This window comes from Bemisia tabaci, chromosome 5 (assembly GCF_918797505.1).
Source record: "Bemisia tabaci chromosome 5, PGI_BMITA_v3".
Taxonomy (NCBI): Eukaryota; Metazoa; Arthropoda; class Insecta; order Hemiptera; family Aleyrodidae; genus Bemisia; species Bemisia tabaci.
In genome coordinates, this window is record NC_092797.1 from 34,528,294 (window position 1) to 34,549,928 (window position 21,635).

Below are 21,635 nucleotides of genomic sequence, written 5' to 3' on the forward strand. Positions count from 1 at the left end.
TTAAAAAATTCAATCCTCATAAACTTATTTTCCATTTTCTCCCCATAAATTGTAACTGAAAAACGAGAGGCGCCGAAAATATAGGCGGAATAGTCCGCTGCAAAAGCAACAGATCCCATCGAACATGGCGGGAAACATGCGGCGTACGTCGACAACACATCAAACTAAAGGGGTGGGAAGGGGGGACGAGACGGGGTTGGAGCGTTGAGTGGAACAAAGTTATTACAAGGAATAAAGGAATTGAAGGCAATAATCCGCAGGGATGCAATGACTCGAAAAAAGTGTAAGTGACGGGAGATTAAGAAGAAATGTTGGAACGGAGCGGAGCGGTTGAGGGAGGAAAAGAGAAAGAGAAAAACAACGGGAGAAAGACCGTGGAGGGACAAACGGAGGATGAACAGAAGCGCGAGAGGGAGCAAGCGAACGATCGCGAGCAATAAGAGCGAGAGAGAGGGAAGAGTAAGAGAGAGAAAGAGCAAAAACGTCCAGAGAGAAACCCCAACCTGAATGCCGTTCATTCACCTAGTGAATATTGAATATAATCTAGGTTAAAACATAAAAGTAAGAACGAATAGAAAATAGCCTCTTATCAAGGTGTTATCTTATTTGCACAACTGAGTTACAATATATCCCGAATTCAGGTCACATAGACCTCGCGACGAGGCTAGTTCATTGCACTGTGTTCTGTTTTTGGGGTCACCAAGTTAGTGTGAATGTAGTCTCTTGCGGGTTGCCATGGTTACCAAGATAAATGACGTACAATCGAGGCCATTTCACATTCGTGCGAGGCTAAGGGGCAATGACACCGCCACAGTATTTACCTATTTTTTACGCTCGCTTTTTCGGCGAATTCGTTCGCTTTTTTTCGCTCTCCTTTGTATTGTTGCTTTTCTTTTTTCGTGTAAACACTCGCACACCCCGTGTAACGTAGAGTGGGTGTACACAGATAATATCAAAATTGTATTGTAATAAACCGTATGAGACGCCAATCCAAGAGGTTGAAAATCGAATTGCAAAAAATTTAAAACCTCCCACCCCCTCCCCTCCTCACCCCCCGGACTTTTTTTTATTTTTAACTATTAATCATTTTAATAAGAACAAACAATAAAATAGTATTTGTTACATAAATGGGGAAGAGAAGGGTTGCACTCAAAGAAGGACAATATGCATGAATTTTTAATTAACTGGTGGTTGGTGGTAAAAATCTGACCAGCTTTTGACATTTAGACCCCCCCCCCCCCCCTCTAAAAACAACCGTTGATTTCGTTCGCGTGGATCGAACTTGAAAATTTAGAAGTTTTAGAAGCGGTGGCTGCATACCTCAGTTTAAATTTTAAATTAAATGCCCCAGGGATCAACCCTTCTTTGCTGCGCTTCTTCCCTTTTCCGATTACCATACTGCGTGAAAACATTGCATACATTAGTGATAAACACTACCCCTCCCTCGGAATATCCATTACAAGGGACGGCTGCGCAACAGGTATTCACATTTCTCATAGTACACAATTGAAAGGCGAGCGTGGGGATGGAAAATAACTTGAGGCTCGCTTTCGGCAATGTTTACTATTCACAAATTAAACTTTCCAGCGTATTATTCAAGAATTGGAAACATGCAGACAAATAAAAACATCAAAATCAAAGCTAATATTGCAGCTCGGGTTGTATCATAATCGAAATGAGTTTCAGGCCTGTTCAAATTCTATTAACTGCCCTGAAATCCTCCCTATTTCAAAAATAATGAAAAATAGTGCAATATTGAATTAAAAAAACCTAAAAAGACGGATTTGTGGTCAGAATAAGCTTTTGGGTTTTTGACACTTAGTCTAAGTATCTGCATAAACTTTGATTTCAAGTTTCGATTTGGCACCGCCCCTGAAGCTGTAAGTGAGAGTATTTACGTTACATAAATAGGATGCATAATACGCTATGAATGGGGGGAACGTAGGTCCTATTTCCTTCTTAAATAAACATAAATACACAACAAAAACTCAATGATGATAAAAGTTGAACAATAACATTTGTGTGATCTCTCATGCAGCTGCAATAGGATTCGAAAGGTGCAAAAGATGACCAAATGAACAAATCTAAATTTCATGGGCACTTCATCTGCACAAAATCAATGAAAGCTCATCAAAAAGTCCGTTTAAGAAGGATGGGGGGGGGGGGGTTTGCCAAAGCTTTCTAATGTAAAGCGGAGCGTTACCTGCTAGAACTTGGCCTAAGAGATTTTCACAGTCTTGAAATAGGAGAGGATCGGTATTATCACAGGCGTTTTCATCAGCTTCCGGCTTGAAATTGACGACGGTCATGTTGAGACCGGGGTTGATCCTGACCGAAATCCACTACGACAAGGGGGGGTCAGCGCTCCCGAGGAAACATTATCACTAGGAGGTAAACAAAACGTAACACTAGATCTCGGTAGGCGGTGAGATCGTTTAGAGACGAGCGACACTAAAGCTAAAGGAACACTTGGTAATAGAAATAATTGAGAGTAAACACTAACGGATCACTGGCATTGTTGCGGGTAACTTTGAGCGTGTTGAGCGGAGAGTTTTGAGGTTAGGATTCGGGGAGGCACGTGACCGAGAGCGGAGGATGAGCGACGTCACCCGGGCGAGAGGGACGGTAAGCCAATGCACTGTGCTTGGCGCGCCGTGCGCTGGGCTCTGCCGTGCCGCCGTGGGTTCGCCGCACAGTGGATCCAAAAAATCAGACATTAAATTTTTGACCAAAACTGCAAATTTTGACGTTCATTTCAGCACATTTTAAATTTTAAGGGGTGCTTCCAGACGAAAATTTCACGAGGAAACCAACTTTTATAACCTCAAAGTTTTCAATAAACGGAGTTACGTGCCTCTAGAGTCCCTTTATACTGAGAGTCAAGACAACACCCCTCATGGAGTCACAAACGGGAATAAAGATTACAGAAATTGAACGTTTTTCGTAATCTTTGATCGGCCCATTCTCAAACTCCTTTCTCCGTTCCTTCTCTCATTCCGTTTGTTCCTTGCCGAACCCGCAATTCCCTGGTCCATTCCAGATTATAATCTTTGCAATTGGTGAAAATGTAATCTTTATTCCCGTTTGTGACACTGTGAAGGCCTAAAATACGGGAACCAATCAGAAATGGATTCCCATTATCTTGACTCTCAGTATAGAGGGACTCTAAGTGGATCCAATAAATCAGACATTACATTTTTTAATATAACTGCAAATTTTGACGTTTATTCCGTCACATTTTTAAATTTTAAGGGGTGCTTCCAGACGAGAATTTCTCGAGGGAACCAACTTTTATAACCTCAAAATTTTTTATAAACGGAGTTATAAGCTTTTATAGTTCCCGAATTTTGTCAGATTCTCGTTTTGGCTCGATCTACGGTGCGGCGCTCGCCGTTCGCCGACCAGCGGACGTGCCCGTTGGGATCCCGCGGGTCGGCGGCTCCCCGGCCGAGCTTACGCGCTCCCGCAAAAGTTCTCATAACCTCATGCCTCCTTGCCCCCGATGCCGGGTCCTGCCGCGCTTTCCGAGGACGGCCTCGGCCAACGGCCCCTCCGCGGGTCGCGTCCCAGAAATCGGCAGCCCCGCTCGGGCGCAGACATACCAGGCCGTCCCATATTTTACTCCAGGGCACCAAAAAAGGTGTTTTTTACCTCGAAATTTTAGAGGCGGGCGATTTTTACTTTCTCGCTTCCCTCGAGTAGAGAGGAAGTAATGTTTTTCTCTCGGCAGCCCCGTTCGGGGGCAGATATACCAGGCCGTCCCATATTTTACTCCGGGGCACCAAAAAACGTATTATTCACCTCGAAATTTTAGAGGCGGGCGATTTTTTTCTCTTCACCAAGTGGCAAATCCGTTGTTTCCCTGACGAAGGAACGTAACCCCATTCCCGGGTTGCAAAATTGACCCAAAAAGTTCAATTTTTTGGTGGAATGTACCCGTGCAATTTTCGTCTAAATTTTTTTCGATTTTCCTCGAGATCAGAAGAAAAATCGGTGAAATTTTCAGTCAGAAATTCCCTAAATACTCCAAAAATGCAATTTGCGACGGGAAATTTGGCAATACTGAAAGGTAGTTACGTTCAATAGTGAGGGGAAACGACAACTTCTGCTCAGGCGATGCAATCGAAACCTCTAAAATTATAATAAAATTGACCAAAGAGGAGGCCAGAACAAAATATTCAAACTTCCAATGAGCAAATTAAAAGGAAGCAAGAGGTCCAGTTTGATACCCTCCACAAAAGGAAAAAGTCATCAAAGACGATGTGAAGGGAAGGAGCGCAATACTTTTGCTCCCCCCCTTCCCCTGCCTTCGAGCAAAATCCCTGATAAAACACCTCTACAAGTGATTTTTATTTTGAAGTAGTGGGCATTGTTAACCTGTGAAACTTGCTCCGAATTCATGAAACTTGCTAAGACGGACGAACGCTTCTGAGCAGAACTCAGCGCAAATACAATAATCCTGCGTGATAACAAAATAGCTCGCCTCGAATAGAATTTTCTCGGTACAGAAATATACTACCGCACGACGTGCGTATTTCCTTCATTGCGAAAGCAAAACTCGATGAAACCATTTTTATCTCCTCACTCTTTATTTATTTTCGCGCTCGCTCCGGGCGACTTTTAAACCGCACGTGCCGATGTGCGTACGTACGAAAATACACCGAATCTAAAAATGCAGCGGACTGAAGGAGGAAGGACATAAGAACCGTCCGACGTTGCCAAATTTCCTTCCATAAAATAAGTATTTCTAGGAGAATTTTAAAATATTTTTCCTCCAAATTTTTCGAGGCATTTCATTTACAAGTTAAGATAGTTGGTTGAAAAAGTACAAGATAAAATATTAATTAGATTCCCTAAAAATGAACATTTTACGATGGGAAATTCGGCAACAGGGGTGCGTTCGCACGGCGTTTTCCCCGTGGCGGGAGCATGCGAAACCGGAGAGAGGGACCTTACGCACGGCGGCGGCGGCGGCGTAAACAGCGCAAATGGGTCAAAGAGAGGTGTAGCAATAATGGTGCGATCTACGGCTAATGCGAGCGAGCAGCCGAATTGAGCGATCAAAGAGTAAAGTCGGTCAATGCAAAAAGAGCCAAGTAAACTAATTCGGAGCTGAATTCATTGACCCGAGACTGGGGCGGGGCGGCCGCCGGGGCGACGCGCCGCGAGACGCGCGACGAGGTCTTAGATTCGATTTTGAAATTACACACATCATGACCATGTTACACCGAGCTTATGACAAAGACGCCGGCCAATCAGCATAAACCACTGCCCGCTCAGCTTCTCATCTCCCCCCCCCCCCCCTCCTCCCACTGCCTCAGCTCAAGAGCACGGTTAGCAGGACGTCAAAGTTGCCGGAGACTTTAAAAGAACTATACAGGAGACTCTTTGCTTGATTTTACTCGTTTTCTACTAAATTGTGCTCAAAGGTCGTATCTGAAAAGTTGTCATTTCTCTCACTAAAGAACGTAACTTGCCGATTTTTAGACCCTACATGGCAATGCGACGCACAGCTCAGCTGTGTACATATCTTAGAAAAATATTAATATAACCTGTCTGATCTTGTAATAATTATCCATTTTTGCGCCTGTTATTCTGATATTAAAGGCGTAAATACACACGGCGATTAAAAGATGAAAGCCGATGAAGAGCCTGGATTTCCATATATCGACGTCAATGGATCGAAATTCAGGAATGGGTCGTGATGCTTGTAACAGAATTTTGTTTTGATGTTAAATCTTGCAGAATAGCAAAAACATAGCGAGCTAATTTTTTGACCGTGGTTAAACAATTGAAGGTCGACAATGAAACAACTAAGACGCTTTTTCAAATTTCAGAGTCTTGAAATTTCCACTGCTGACTTATTTTTCGACGAGAAAGTATGACCAAGCATTTTTTCATCGAGTTAGTCATAACATACGTGCAGCCGTCATCTACTTTTCTCGCGGTTTTGTTTTGTCACGAGGAAGTTCAACACCATTCTATTTCGACTATTTCGTAAGAAGATCCCTCACGCTCTGAGGAGAGTTTTACAAAAGGTTTGAAGATACAACGTTGCTCAGTTTTTGGTGAAAAAAATTAAATACGAGAGGATATTTTAAGGCGACAGAACATGTCGTTACCTACGTTGAACACTGTAGAATTGCGTCGAAATAATGGTGAAAATTTTGTAGCTCGGTTGAAATAAATTTTCATACCTCTGGTGAACGTGTAAATATAACATTTCATCCGAGAATATTTGAGAATAGAACGGACACTCACCTGAAACAAGCAAATAATAAAATATCGTTAGACCTGTGACAATAAAATGATAAATTACGAAGTTCGGGGAAAAAATGAACATCACAGGTTCTGCTCGTTTAAGACGTGCCAAAGCGCATCGTATTGCTGAGGGGCAATTACGTGCATCAAGAGACGTGTCAAGAGAACGAAAACAATCGTAAATTCTACATGCTTCGAAATAAACTCAGTTCCGGACAGCACCTTGGCAAACTATCCGGTGATTCCAAATTATGACAGGAGAGAAAATATTACACACAGTTCAGGAAAAGCTGTCGAGAGCATGTCTAGAAGCATGCACCAATCTCTCGAAAACCTCGACAAACTAACAAAAGAAAAGGGAAAAGAAGCAGGAAAAAGAAAAAAAAGATAGACCAACGCATATTTAAACCCATGTATTATGCTACGGTAATAAAATAAAACAATACTTCCTCTCTACCCTATGGGAGCGAGAAAGTAAAAGTGTGTTCACTAGTGGGTTGAAGTCTCCCACTGAAAACAAGAAGACAAATTTGAAAGCTAAACCTCTGTAGGTAATGAAATTTGTTCCTTCTTGTTTATTAACAACGATATTTTAAATTTAAGTAAGATCCTGTAATCTTTTCAAACGATATCATTATCTGATCGTGTATTTAGCCCCCTCTTTCCGCCGCCTGTAACGCATATCATTCCTGATCCCGATTAATATTTGGTAGCGGTCCGCACGTTATACGAGAGAGAAGTTATTGCAATCAAAAAAATCAATAATACCAAATTAGTCTAATGATAACATAACGATGAAGCGGATGAGATCGGCATGGAGTAAGAATTGCGAGTAAACAAGTCAATTAGAAGCGATTCGACGTCACGCTCCGAGCGGAAAAATGACTCGCGACGGGATACCACTTAACGTGTCCTTACGTCGCGGCGTGGTATCGCGGCTAAATGAAGGCAAACTGAGACAATGACAGTCGAGTTTAGACAGTGGCTAATTCCAACAAGGTCGGGTCATACGACGGCTGAGTCCGCTCATTCGGTGTTGAGGCTACCGCGGATATTTCGTGGCTTGCTGTGTGTGTGAGTGCGGAGAGGAGGGGGGGGGGGGGCGCTCTTCCCACCTCGGAGACCTCCTCGAGACTTAACCGTGAGACTGGAGCTTCAATAATCCTAGCGGGCTCCTTGACCTGGCCTACCGAGTCGATGGAATATTGAAAACCGTCGCGGAGGTCAGCATGTGGGAAAGCTCTTGTCGGAGTGTGCGAGAGCTGAACTTGTGGCTTGAATTCTTCACGCCTCTTCGGAATCGCTTCCTCGTCTCGTGAGGAATGAAAATCAGTAATATTATCATCAGTAGTAATAGTCTTTTTCTTAAATAAGTACTTCAGTTTTGGCAACTTATTTTTCTAGTTTATGAATAGATAATTGGTTTGTATTTTACTTAAAGAAAATTCGGTAGTTAAGAAATTCGCTGATCCCATTAGCTTAATTAATTTATTTACTTCTTGCTAATGCGAGAATTTTATTCAATTATGAAACTGAGCAGTCGACTAGAAAATAAACAAAGTCTTTTCTGAGTCTGGTGATTATAGCGGTCAAAATAATCAATTATTTTCGAAGTTTTAAACGCTTACACTCTAGAAAATACCTGCAAAATTCTCAGGATAAAAACTTATCCAAAAGTTTACATTAGCCCTATAGGACTGGAATCTTTACTTTAAATTTTCCTGTTGGAAGATTTAAACAATGTACTTTATAACTGGACTACATTTTGCAATAAGTAACTACAATTTCTGGCTCATCCACAAAATCACTTATCTCCAACCAACAGTACATATGTTGTTTCTGAACTTAACCAGAAATTGTAGTTCCCGATTGCAAAATATAGTCCAATTGTTATAAGTATCAACTTTAAAAGCAAAGAGCGGAGCACTGAGAGTTCACGCCACGCGCCATCGCGCCTTCAATTTTGCACACGCAACGCGGACATCCATCAGGGACGAATAGTTGTATCGCTGCGCCGTAGTCAACGCGCATCCTTTCTCCTGCTCTATTTCCATACTGCGTTGGTTCCGTTTGTCTTACTTATAGTAGCGCTACAAGGGCTGCTTGAGCAACGGTACCGAAGATAGGAGTAACTTATTCGGGCCTCGTTTTTTAACTTTTCTCCTGAATCCGCCTTATTGGCAGCATAGGGCGCGAGTGAGAGCGCGAGGAAGAAAACGGACACGTTGGTGTAACATTGACGTTAGACAATGCAGCTTTTAGAGCCCAAAAAGGAAGCCAACCGATGACTTCAAATTATTTAGAGTGATGAATTATTACAATTACAATTGTTACGACCCGCCATTTGTGAAGAAGCTTAAACTAATTCATTTTTGCAGAGGAACGCTCATTTATGAATATCCTTTGCCATCTTAGTTTAATACTGGAATCTGAACATAGGCAGTGACATTTTTGGTGTTAGAGGGCTGGCTACCCTTTTGAACCCTAAGAGCACAGTATTTCGAAATGTCCGTACTCTTTCTTTCCTATACAGATACTTTACGTACAGCTTGAGTCTGTAACATAATTTTTCTAGTTAAAGTCGAATTTCGAGGTTAGGTATCGACCATCGCCGACCAGAATCCAGGCCCAGCATCCGAAACGTTCAACACCAGAAGTACATAAACAAAAGGGTCATTTTCATTAGCATATTTTGAATAGGACTCAAGACGGGCCGCGGGGGAGGGGGGGGGGGGCGTCTTCCGAGTTTCTACTCGCGAGTTAAACTCTCCTTCCGCGGCTCGGCCGGAGTGACGCGGACTGGTTACGTCCGCTCGGATCCGACGTTCGGATTGCGTGAGATCACTTTCGATCGCCGACGACGGCCGACCTGACGGAGGAGGCTCGTCGGCCGCCGTCCCGGTCGTTCACCTCCGTTCTTTCGGCATTTCACTTTTCGCCCGCCGCCGCCACCGCCGCACGGTGGATCGAGTCGATAGGAGAGCTCGGACACAATTCGGAAACTTTAAACGCTCATAACTCCGTTTATACACAACTTTATGGCTCTAAAAGTGGTTCCATTGGTTTCCTCGTGGAATTTTCTTTACGAAATACCCCTTGAAATTCAAAATGTGACGGAATAAGCGACAAAATTTGCAGTTTTAGTCAAAAATTTCATGTCCGACCTCTCTACCTCCGTTCTTTCGGCATTTCACTTTTCACCCGCCGCCGCCACCGCCGCACAGTGGATCGAGTCTCTAACTCGAGGTCAGGCACGATTCGGAAACTTTAAGCGCTTATAACTCCGTTTATGCGAAACTTCAAGGCTCTAAAAGTGGTTCCATTGGTTTTTTCGTAAAATTTTCTTCGAAAAGCAAGCCTTGAATATCAAAATGTGACGAAATAAACATGAAAATTTGGAGTTTTAGTCGAAAATTTCGTGTCCGACCTCTCTAATTGACTCGGTCCACTGTGCGGCGGAGCGCCTCACGCCGCTTTCTATTGGCAGCAGGAAGCGTCCGTCGTCCGCGGAGGCTCCGACTCGGACTTGGACGAAAACAAGTCGCGGCTTCACTTTCGTCGGCGGCCCCGGTCGGTCGACGACCACGATTCGGGTCATCGACGCCCGGAGAGATTCCGGTGTTTCCGAGTAGCACCCGCTGCCAGCGGTGCTTCCTTCCAGAACATTACCGCCAAATAGCATTTCATACTCTATAATAAAAAATCATAAGAGTAACGCACCTGAACTAAAACTTACGTAACCTAACTCAAAGGACGTGTTTATTTTTATTAGATATTAGTATTTATATATACTTTATTGTGCTCGATACTGGATGGCCTAATAAACAGGGCTATGCCCTAGTCGTTTGTGGAAGAAGAAGAAGAAAAAGAAGAAGAAAAAGAAAAAGAATGAGAAGAAGAAGAAGAAGAAGAAGAATGAGAAGAAGAAGAAAAAAAGAATGAGAAGAAGAAGAAGAAAAAAAAGAATGAGAGGAAGAAGAAGAAGAAAAAAAAAGAATGAGAGGAGGAAAAAGAAAAAGAATGAGAAGAAGAAGAAAAAAAAGAATGAAAGGAAGAAGAAGAAAAAAAAGAATGAGAAGAAGAAGAAGAAGAAGAAGAAAAAGAATGAGAAGAAGAAGAAGAAAAAGAATGAGAAGAAGAAGAAAAAGAATGAGAAGAAGGAGGATATGAAGGAGAGTGACGCGTAACGCATAAAGCCTTATTTCAATGTTTTTTAAGATACGGAGTCATGAAGAATATACCTTGATTGAATATTGCCTGGGCACTTCCTACTGCACTTTCCAATCGTCGGCCTATCTCTGTCGTATGTGGATGTCTACTGAAATTTAAGTTTGGATTATCCTGAAATTTAACGGATTTTTCCTGATAATTTCGACGAGATTTCCTGATATTTTGGCCAAATAAATAGACACTCGAGTGATTTAAAAAATCAGTATATTTGATGGAATGAATCAAATGTTTAAAAATGCTTCAAACCCTCAGAATTTCCTGATCCATGACCGATTCTCTTGACATTTTCCTCATTTTTTCTGAAATCATCGAATAACCTTATATTTTCCGGTTTTTGCTTCACTGCCACTAAAATGCATCTAAATGCAATGTGTTTTTTATCTCAAGCATTAAAAACACATCAGGGATTTTCCAGAAGGATTTCCAATGCTTGTAATACTGACCAGACGCTCAGGAACGGTCCTCACCAAGAAATCCTAACCTCAAAACTCCAGTTCCCACTCGCACAAAGCCGAAAACGGGCGCGGCTGACGCGAAGAGTGGTCAGACGTAATGAGGTCTCGGTGCACAGAAAGCGTATCATCTGCCGCTGGTCGGCTCTTTGTTTGGTCGGAATGGGGTCCTAACCTCAACGCGGGGCGGCCGCGGCCGGCAGGATTGTCACTTTCACTTTCCCCAGATACCAGAACTCCAGGTCAACGTCACCGCTCGCCGCCACGCGCCGACCGGTGCCGCACCGAGCCCTACGTCACCGCCGCCGCAACTCTTGCCGTAACCGTAGACCGTAGCCGTGCCGTAACCGCGGCTGCTCCTCCGCAGCGGTGAAAGCGGGCGGTAACCGAGATCCGCGGGGTCGCTGCCACCGGTGACGAAAGCTTCTTGAAAAAAGCTTCCGCCGCGGCCGAGTGGGAACTCTTCCTTCCGTTGGCTCTTTTGAGAGAGAGTAGTTTCTCTTTGGAGTGGTGCGGAGCCTGCCATCTGGATGATGGAAGAGAGAGTCCAAATGTCAAATATTTGTAACTCTGGTTAGAGTTTTTTTCCAGTTTTTTTTTTTATTGTTTTTTTGCTTTTGTTGCCTTAGTACTTAAGCCGATCCCTCGAAGTTCAGGATGCTGGATTACGTTTCTTTTGCCGCCTAATCATTCCACAATATTGAAAAGAAGAGAAAATTATAATAAGAACGCATACAAATATTCAGAAAAAGAAGAGGAGAGGAAAAATAGGGAAGAAAGTGGGAAAAATGTGAAAAAAGAAAAACAGAGAGATAATAAAGGTACAAAAACATGTTAACGAATGTGAAAGTGAAAAAACATAAAATCGAAAATATAGAAATGAGAAAAAAGTAGAGGAAATGAAAATAGGAAACAGTAGAAAGGTGGAAAAGGGCAAAAAGGAGTTGAGAAAATTAAAAGGTGGAAGGAAAGTAATAATGACATAAAATAAAGAAAATAGAGACGAGACGAAAAGAGAGAAAAAATTTGGGGTTTCCCCATTTCTATTTGTTTTGTTGATTAATGTTTTTTTTCATTTATTTCATATTTTTTGAAAAATTTCATTTTTTAAAGACCCATAAAGGGATTATTTTTCTCTCTATAAGGCATCTTCCCCCATTGCACTTTGTCTGGTTCCTTTTTTCTGATGCAGATTTACGACATCTTCCCTCAAAAAATTACACGTGATTTTGACCTCTCGTGCTATGAAAATTGTAGCATGAGTGATTTTTCATCTCGAGGACGATTCTAGAAGCTCGCCGGTCGCCGAGGACGTTGACACCAAAAGCCAAGGCGAGGCGAGAGGAGGCGCGGAGTAAGGAGGGCATCATAACTGCACTTAAGACAAAAGATGACCTAGAAGGGATGCAGGGAGCCCGAGAAGAAGACGGCGGAGGAGGCGGAGGAGACAAGAAGTGCCTTCAGGGTAATCAACCTGAAATGGGAGCAAAATTATCTCGAGGTGTTGAACGAGCAGATAAACAAACCGATTAAGCACAGGGATTAAATGGAAAGCCACCGAAGGAGAGGGAATAAAATAAAAAAAAGGGAAAACAAACACGATAAGGAAGCTCGGCGAAAGGAAGGAGGGACGGTGAGAGAGTGGAAAGTAAAAAGCACAAGCGAGGAGGGAATAATGTAAGTAAATTTGATACTGTTATCATTAAGTGAAGCAGTGAAACTATTCGCTCGGGTTGTTATGTAACCTCGGCCCCGGCCGGGGTGAATGCGCTGATACTAGGCCGCGCTTTGGTGGCCCCCTTTCCGAACCTCCCCCCCCCCCTTCCAAGGGCCCGGGCGAATCCGCGGCAGCGTTGCCGCTTCGAGCTCCTAAAATGCCCTTTTTATACGTGATTCTAGATATTTGGGTTGTGCGGGTGGCATCGCTGCGTCCACTCACCGACAACTCCGTTCATTTGCACAGCAGCGCAATCGTAGGGATCGCTGCTGTCGCTTGTCGCCTTAGAGGACACGGACAAATCCAACGACACACACTTTACAACCGCCCGACAAAAAGCGGTTGTGAAACGGGTCGGCCCGCTCGTCGGTATGGCTCGACTGCCTTTTCGAAGAATGGAGTGACGAAAATTTGTGTCGGGATGTGGAGGATGTGAGGATGGGATTGAAAAAAACTGCACAGGAATTTTTGACGAAATTTTGTTTTATTTAATTTTATTTCACTTCATAATTTTTTTTTCTTTCTTTCTTTTTTTCAGAAAAATAAAATTAAATCTTGAAGCTCAAGATAGATTTATGAACTCCTAACGTTACATCAACTCTGAGCAGCTAAATTGTTAAACTTTCTTGTTTACAATCAGGGGATTTTTTTTTTTCAAACTTAGAGTATGAGAGTGGACGAGCACGCTTTCTTAAATCCAAAAAGTTTGTTAAGGTTTTTTTATTTTTCTTTAAAAAAATTATTATTTCGATTAGATTTTGGCATTACGTGCATGAATCAAAGAAAACCGAAATACCAATCTCTATATCCATGATTTTGGAATGTTCATAAAAAAAAGGGGGGAAAAAATCAACTTTTGAAGTTCAAAAAAATTATTTCAATTTTCAGCCGATTTCGATGCATCTTCATTGATAACGAGCACTTCCAATTTTATTTGAAGATTTCGAAATATCACTATTGTTCCTGACATTCCTCGACGAAAGATTCAAAGACTGAGATTTCACAACACGCTCTAGCTAATATTTCAAATTCGTAAAATATCAATCATATCCGTCAATATCGCACCAATAATGAAGATCCACTCAACATATCGCCTATTTTGTTTTGACGTTTTTTCACCTTATTCCTAGGTATTACAACCGTCCGACGTCGGTGGGGGGGGGGGGGGGGGGGTCGGAGCCGTGATCTCAATGCCCGCGGAGGACGGTAAGGCCGTATGACGTTACCGCAGCCGAGTTGCGCCGAGCGAAAAGCTTACGGACGGCGGCGGCATCATTGCCAGATAGTGCATTTCCAAACGAAGTCTTACGAGAATTTATGCCGATTTCTAGCGAAATATGACAGCTGCGGGCGGCGGCGACCCCGTTTCGATATATCTTCAATGTTCAACGAGCGCGCGGGTTCAATACACTCTCTCGGGTCGCGCACCGACTGACGTCATCCCACTCTCCGTGCCCCTCCTCCCACCCCCTTCATCGCGCCCCCCAGTAGCACGCCCGGTTGGGCGAATCTCCCCTCGACTCATCGCCGACCCCCCCACCCCCCTGCGGCTCCACCCTTAGAGTGCGTCACGGGGCTTTTGCCGAGAGAATAATTGGGCACAAGTGGACATAAACTGGGGATCGGGTAAAGTGGGGCGGGGATTAAGCGGGCTCGAGTGGTTCGCCCAAAATCATGAGTGCATGCCTGAATTATATGAAAATGAAAGAGTTTAATTCAATATGGAAAAAAAAAAAAAAAAAAAAAAAAAAACAAATAAATAATTAAAAAAATGGGTACAATCGAGGTCCAAATTGCTTTTTCCTCCCTTTTAAAAACAACAGGTGATAATGGGGACGTTTGATCACGTCAGGGCCCAATCATCAAAAACTCAGGAGCCTCGGAGGTCAGGATGGATGAGAGAAACAAGGGCTAAAGAGTTTTCAGCGCTCCTCCGTGTGTTAATGGTTCAGCAGAAGGGTATTACGGATGAGGGAGATAAAAAAAAATCACAGTGATTACCAGAAAAACGCATATGAGGACTTATATGTAACAATGGCGGATGTGAAAAATTACGTTTTCGAAACACATTCAAAAAGCTATTTTGGCATCGAGAAAATTTTGAGAAAATACTTGAGATGTGATCTTCGAGATCTGTGCATTATGCCAGAGCCAAACATATTAAATTTTTGTGTGAACAAAACATTTTTTTAAGCGTACTTCTAAAAGGTAATTTTTTACATCCGCCATTGTTACATATGAGACCTCATATACAGTTGAAGATTTACAAAAACTTTCAAGATACAGATTAACTTTACGCTTAGATATTGCGGCCAAAGCTGAGTATTAGTGTTACATTTTTTTCGAAGTATATTGTGACTCTTGAGTCTCATTTGGAACGACTCACAGTCTCAGTTTTGTGTTTCTTATTTTGTCTCCTTTTTCTTGCCACTCAACTATCAAACCTCTTAATTTACACCTACACTCACCTCTAAGTGTCTCAGAGCATGTATCATACGGCATATTTTCATAAGTAGATAGGCGAGCCCATGTGGCTTTTCCTCAATTTGAGAGTAAATGGAAAAAAATTATGGTTCAAAGAGAAAAAATTCGGGGGTTAAAAAGAAAATAGAGGAGGTTAAAATGTGTATTTAAAACTATTTAGAACAAAGAAAGAAGGCATTATGACTTTGACTGAGAGATCAAATTTACTTTATGCGTCCACGCAGGGAATTTTCAGTGTGACTGGTTAAATAGAAGGAAAGTCGGATGTTAAAACATCAAGGATCTAATGCTTCAACTGATTGGTGAAAGGTATGAGGAAAAATAAATTAATTTCGAAAGTAAACACTTCTACTTTGTGAGTCTGAAATGCTGTCAGAAATTCTCTCGAGTACTACAAACACAATGCTGAGCGTTTCATTAGCAGAAAAGCCCGTGCCCCGGGATTATACTTGGTCTGATACTTTTTCAAATAAACAAAGTGACCAACAAATTACATGAAATTTCAAAGTCGAGATTTATTTCGTTGTTTTGTTGAGTCAGCGGTTTACGATTGAATTCGAGGTACCTACCAATCAAAATTTAGAACGAAAAAATTAAAATTGGCAAAGTGGCAAAATTATAATGTAACTGGTAAGTAGGGATTGGAATTTATCTAAATTTTATAAAAAGTACTGAAGCTTCGCTAATTCTGAATACTTACGCTCAGCTCAATTTCCTCTCAGATACTTCAAGTTAAGCATCATTTACAAAAAAGAAGAGAAAACCCAGGCAAAAAACCGAGATAACCGATTAAATTATGTTCAGCGTCCAAAATCCGATGGATAAATACAGTGAAATTAATTATGATAACAATTTATACACTTATTAACTTTAAAAATAAAATAAAGATAAGCTGCTATAAAATAGGACAGGGCACGCGTAAAATTAAGAAAAAAATCTATAAACATCCAAGACATCTAATTCCGAACGTTGTCATACACGCTTCAAGCATAGCTTTCACTTGCTGCCGGATAGATGCCGAGCTAAAACTCCTTCAATTTCAGCGGATACCACAAACAGTGCATCGTAGCCTCACGCCTCATAGCCGCTAAGTACAAGAGCTGGATCGCATTTTGGCCGGTATTCAGCATCTGACTGAAGTTAGTGCGCTTCCAAAGATGCAGTTTTTTCATTATCTATTAAAATATGAAAAACAGATCTAATACTCAAACACACATCTTTAGCCATGAAATTTCTACTCGCATCATAAGAAACAAACGAATTATACAAATAAAGGGCAAGTACTATTATTTACATCTTTCACTTTCGAAAACTTAAGCGAGTGTTTTTTTCTCCCTTTTCGCATTCAAGTTCCCTTCATATACGTGGCATTTACCCAGCTTGATTTCAGTAAAAATCTTAAAAGATCAGACATAAACGGAATGTGAGATTTATTTTCCCGCGTGCGACTAGAATTATTATAAAAACTCTGATAACTACAAAGTAAGTAAGGCAAAAGTTGTATCCCTCTTTACGTTTTATTTCTGCTACAGCAGTATTAAAGCGAGCTAGAATAGGAGAATGGGAAAAAGAAAAATAAATAAGTAGGAGCATCAGATCGGTGAACCAGATTTACTTGACTCCAAAGCGTCCATTGCCTATAGGTCACCGAAAGTAAGTTTAACATAAAACTTAGAGGCGAAGGGGTGGGTTGCAAAAGTTTGGGAGTAGAACAGAAACAGAAAATAAAATTGTCGGATATCAGAGAAAGAAAGATACAAACATGCTGAAAGTAGTAGGAAGAAGATAGAAATGAAATTCTCATTTTAAGGTTTAAACACATTTAAGGGTTGATAATGATGGTGCGTACGGTGAAATTACAATCTGTGAAACGGTGTAAAGAGATTCACAATCCGAGTCGCGCCAAGAAAGCAATTCTGAGAGCGAAAGAAAATCCTTACTACCATATGGTTAAAAATATTTACTTCATATTATAGTTACGATACGACGCCCAGTGAAGTGTAGTAGAATGCCTGCCATTAACTCATGATGTAAATCATGGAAAGCGCGAGACGGGCGCCTCGTAGTGAGTAATAATAAGTCTCGCTGAATGAAAGCAGAGTTCATTCAAGTAGTTCCGTTCACGGCATGTAGAGAGCGGCAAAATGCAGGAGTCACTTCGGAGACTTCAACGCGGGGCAGAAACGTAAGCGACAGCGGACGACGGCGCTAGGAGGAGCGCTCTTCGATCGCAATGCTAATAGTGTGCTGCTGCCTAGCGGCGAGAGCTTGAACTGCAACCGCGAGCCACCTACACAGGCAGCGCCACTGTCTGGGCGCCTCTGATTTGCCCGCGTCTTTCGAATTGACGCGCTTGAAATTCCCGAGCGTCAATACAGGTAATTTCAGCATGACGCCTGCTGAGTGTTTTTTTAAAATGTTTATCATGATAAAATTGAGCTATAGTTGAGCGTATATAACTAGTTCTTCATCGGCATTTTTACAAAAGAACAAAGACACACAAAACGTGAATTTCTTGTGTTGATTGATAAATTATATATACGACAATGATTCTATACAATTATTCTCGCGGTCTTTTAAAAATAGCGTGACAAAGAAAGAAAAATCTCATGTACTTAACCTTAACTTAAATTTAGAATTTAGAAACTTAATCGTTTCAGAATTGGCGTCAATTGGCGATGACCCGTAGGTCCGTCGTTTTTACAGTCAATAGCTAGATATTTGAGTAAATGAAAATTGAAAGATCGAATTGTAGAGATCTCGTCTTTTTCCTGTCGATATATCTGTAAAGTACTGCTTGTCTTTTCCCAAATTTTAAGGAAATTCCCGGATTGCTCCAGGTCTTCGAGGCGTTTTTCTCCTTGAAAATTCAAGATCGTACAAACCGCTAAGAACTCTGCCAGAAAAATTTCTCAACGTTCGAACACTATGGGGAAAAATCTCTTGAATCCAACACTGGAAAAAAAAACACATTGGATCTGGAGTCCAGACTCTTAAAAACATCGACAAGAAAAAATACTTTTGATGGAATCGAATTTTTGCTTTAATCAAGAACCAAGCCTCTTAATTTGAGCGGATTTCCTTTCGATTTTAAGCTTAAATCTGATTAAATCAAGAGTCCTTTTTCTTGTCAATGTTTTTAAGAGTCTGGACTCTAGGTCCAATGTGTTTTTTTTTTCTCCCAGTGAAATTCCAGACACTTGAAAAATTTCACAGGAAGAAATAATGCTTAATTCATGCGAATTGTTGCTTTAACCAGTAGGAAATCCGCTTGAATAAAGTGGATACGCTCTCGATTCAAGCAAAAATCCGATCGAATCAAGAGTATCTTTTTTTCGTCAAATTTTTTAGGAGTCTGGACTCGTTAGAGGGACTTTTTTCAGTAAAAGCTCACACGGCGCTTTTCCTCTGCACGAGATAAGTGCTGGCTTATCTAACCAATAAAAAGCCGCATAGCGAGAAACGCCCTCGAATAGGTAAGACACGAGGGATGATCTTGGGGGAGCGACTTTCAGTGTCTACTTCGTCGCGACGCCGCGAGGGGGCGTTGAGCGCGACGCGGCGGAAGGCGCAGACGCGCGCGTCGCGGTGGACAAGGAAGCGCCCGCGCCCGCCTACCCCAAGGTAACCCAAATGCGCCTCGACCTCAAACCTCCCGAGTTCAAGGGTACAGCGGCAAGTTCTCCCGACCACCCCACGCTCCACCCCCCGACCCCCGGCCCGCGCGTCTCTCCCCTGCGCTCACGCTCGCCTCGGACCCTCTCGCTGTCGCGTCGCGAGGCTGCCGGCTCGTTGAAGCTCGGTGAAGTGCACCAAGACAAGATGGCGCACACGAAAGGAATTGAATTTATGAAAAATTGAAAATTTCCGCACACGAAATGGCTAGAACTCCCGAAAAAACGCGACAAGAGAGGGCTTTATCAAATAGAATCGTCCGATATAGGCGCAACCAGATTCCAAAACTGCCGTGCTAGGAAAAAAACGCCGTATGAACTTTCGAGAGTTGCCAAATTTCTCTGGATAAAACATGTATTTTTTGGGAAAAATTATGCTTATTTTCCTTGAAATTTTCCGTTATTTTAGATCAAATTGTGGACAAAATTGTCTGAAATATTTCAAGAAAAATGTCAACAATTTTCCCGGTAAATTTGTTATTTATGAAGGAAATATGGCAACGTCTGAAAGCTCATACGGCGTTCTTCCTTAGCACGGCAGAAAAGTCAACTTACAAAGGCGAATTAACTAGCAGTTGAATTCGGGATCGGAACGTAACAGCGGCAGCGCAGCCCCGCAATGTTACATCGTCGCCCCTCTGACGTAAGAGCGTATCTCAATGTCCGTGTGAGCCCTACTTCGTATATAAATCCATGCTTTCTGGAGCTCATGCGGAGATCGAGATACGCCCTTACGCCAGATGAGGGACAACATGGCGTGTCCTCCGAGGGAGAATACGACCACGGGCGAAGCGAACACCTACGCTTCGATGTCGGGTGTAACGCGACACTCGACTCTCGAGAATCTTCTCGCCCCTGGCCGATCGTTTCCGCGGCTACTAAAACTTTCAGACGAGCTTTTATCGCCGCTGGGAAACCCCTCCGAGCCGACGGATCTGAGGTCGAATTCACGGACGGCTCTCAAGGTCGCCACGGCTGGGGGACCCTTCGAAACTTCAAAGGAAAACGACTCGGCTCGGGTTTTTCACCCTCAGGGCGAGGGGACAATTACAACCGAGTCCGAACTTGGGAGGATCGAGCGGGGATCAGTGTTTTGACAGGGTTGTGAGTTCACTGAAATGGCCAAAATTGTATTGGGCGTGCTCTTCGGGTAACGATGCTTCCTACTAAACGAAAATGACTGCCCAATTTCTGTCAAAACAATTCCTGAGTTTGGTTAGCAATATGTGAGAGAATAAGTGAAATTTTCACCAAAGCATACACTGGAAAAAAAACCACATTGGATCTAGAGTCCAGACTCTTAAAAACATCGACAAGGAAAAATACTCTTGATTCAATCGGATTTTTGCTTAAGTCAAAAACCAAGCCTCTTAATTTGAGCGGATCTCTTTTGATTTAAGCTTAAATATGCTTGAATTAAGAGTCCTTTTTCTTGTCAATGTTTTCAAGAGTCTGGACTCTAGATCCAGTGTGTTATATTTTTTCAGTGTACCTGACAGTTTCCGGGTGAAAATGCGAATTGCGGATGAAAATTCGCAACGTTGAATAATCACGGCGTTTTTCCTTAGCAAGGAAGCAAAGTTTTCATCCCTTGACTGCAAATACTCCTCATCGCGAAAGAAAAATGACGTCGGTGCATTCAGCTGAACGGACGAAGCGGCACGCAGCGCCGCATCGGCATCGCTTGAGAACGAATGCGCTGCTAGTTCGCCTTCAAATTTGGAGACGCAGCCCAACCCTACACCGAAGTTAATTAAGTTGTATCCACTGATTGGCTGTATTCAGAGTGTTTCTATGCATCCTGCGCACCTATTGATTACATTTGGGGAATTGTCAATCGATTTACAGGCAGGCACAGCCATGCTAAGAAGAAACACCGTGCGAATATTCGAATTTTTCCAAATGTCTCTCACTAATGTACTACTATTGGGGAAGTTATGAATATTTTTCTGCAAGAGTTTCAGATGATTTAGATCAAATTGCGAACAGATTTCTTTGAAAAATTGGTTAAAATAGTCAAAAATTTACCAAAAAATCTACGGTTTAACAAAGGGAATTTGGTAACGGCCGAGGGCTCATAAAGTGCTTACTTTTCTTCGTCTGGAAAACAACAGAATGCCGAAATGCCTTGGCTTTATCATGACCCCTGAGTATAAGCGCGAAAATTCCCCGCCTTTTCTCTCACTTTACTGAAGAAAAATTTACTTCGAGATTTCACGAGAAAATTGTGCATAGCTTCTGAAGGAATATATGTTTTTTTAGGTTTTACACCTAGCGTCTAGAGTATTTCACTACCGACTGCGGCTGATGTCGCACTTATAGGGGTTCTCTTTAGCATTTTGAGACGGGTAATTACCTTGATTTTCCTGAAAATTTTAGTGCCAACTCTTTTTCTTTGAGCAACTAATATCATAATTGAAAGGGGGGCGGAGAAATTATCACTGCGAAAGTAAGAAAAGCCTGTGATTTACGCAGTTTCACTTGAGTTTTTATGATTCCCTGACTCATTTCCGTTGACTTTCCTGACAATCAATAATTCCCTGAATTTCACCGGTTTGCCCTGACCTTAAAAATCCTGAGAACGGAAGCCAGTGCTTGAATTATTAAGACGCACAACTTCAGACGTTTAATAGCCGAAGAAAGGGCGTGTCAATGGTAAATATAGTCGACCGATTTTTCATTGACAGATTCGATGAAGTCAATGCCCTCGCATCACTCCTTTGTTTTTCCTGACTGGAAAAGGCGCCATAAAATATGACATTCACAACGACTCGAGGACTTAATTGACTATACAAAGTATAACAACCTATGGTCGTG

The 21,635-nt window shown here is 42.2% G+C and overlaps 1 protein-coding gene across 2 annotated transcripts in view; it reads right to left on the minus strand.

The window, feature by feature from the left end:
* Nucleotides 1–21,635, minus strand: part of Eip75B (Ecdysone-induced protein 75B) — a 222,090-nt gene that overhangs the window by 101,063 nt on the left and 99,392 nt on the right. The window contains exon 1 of one of the 2 annotated variants that reach the window (XM_019052058.2): nucleotides 2,204–2,534. The exons of the other annotated variant lie outside the window; for it this stretch is intronic. Within the exon in view, the coding sequence (XP_018907603.1) occupies nucleotides 2,204–2,309 (106 nt within the window). The 5' untranslated portion in view covers nucleotides 2,310–2,534. Of the gene's footprint in view, nucleotides 1–2,203; nucleotides 2,535–21,635 lie in introns of those variants that run through there. 2 annotated transcript variants of the gene reach the window in all.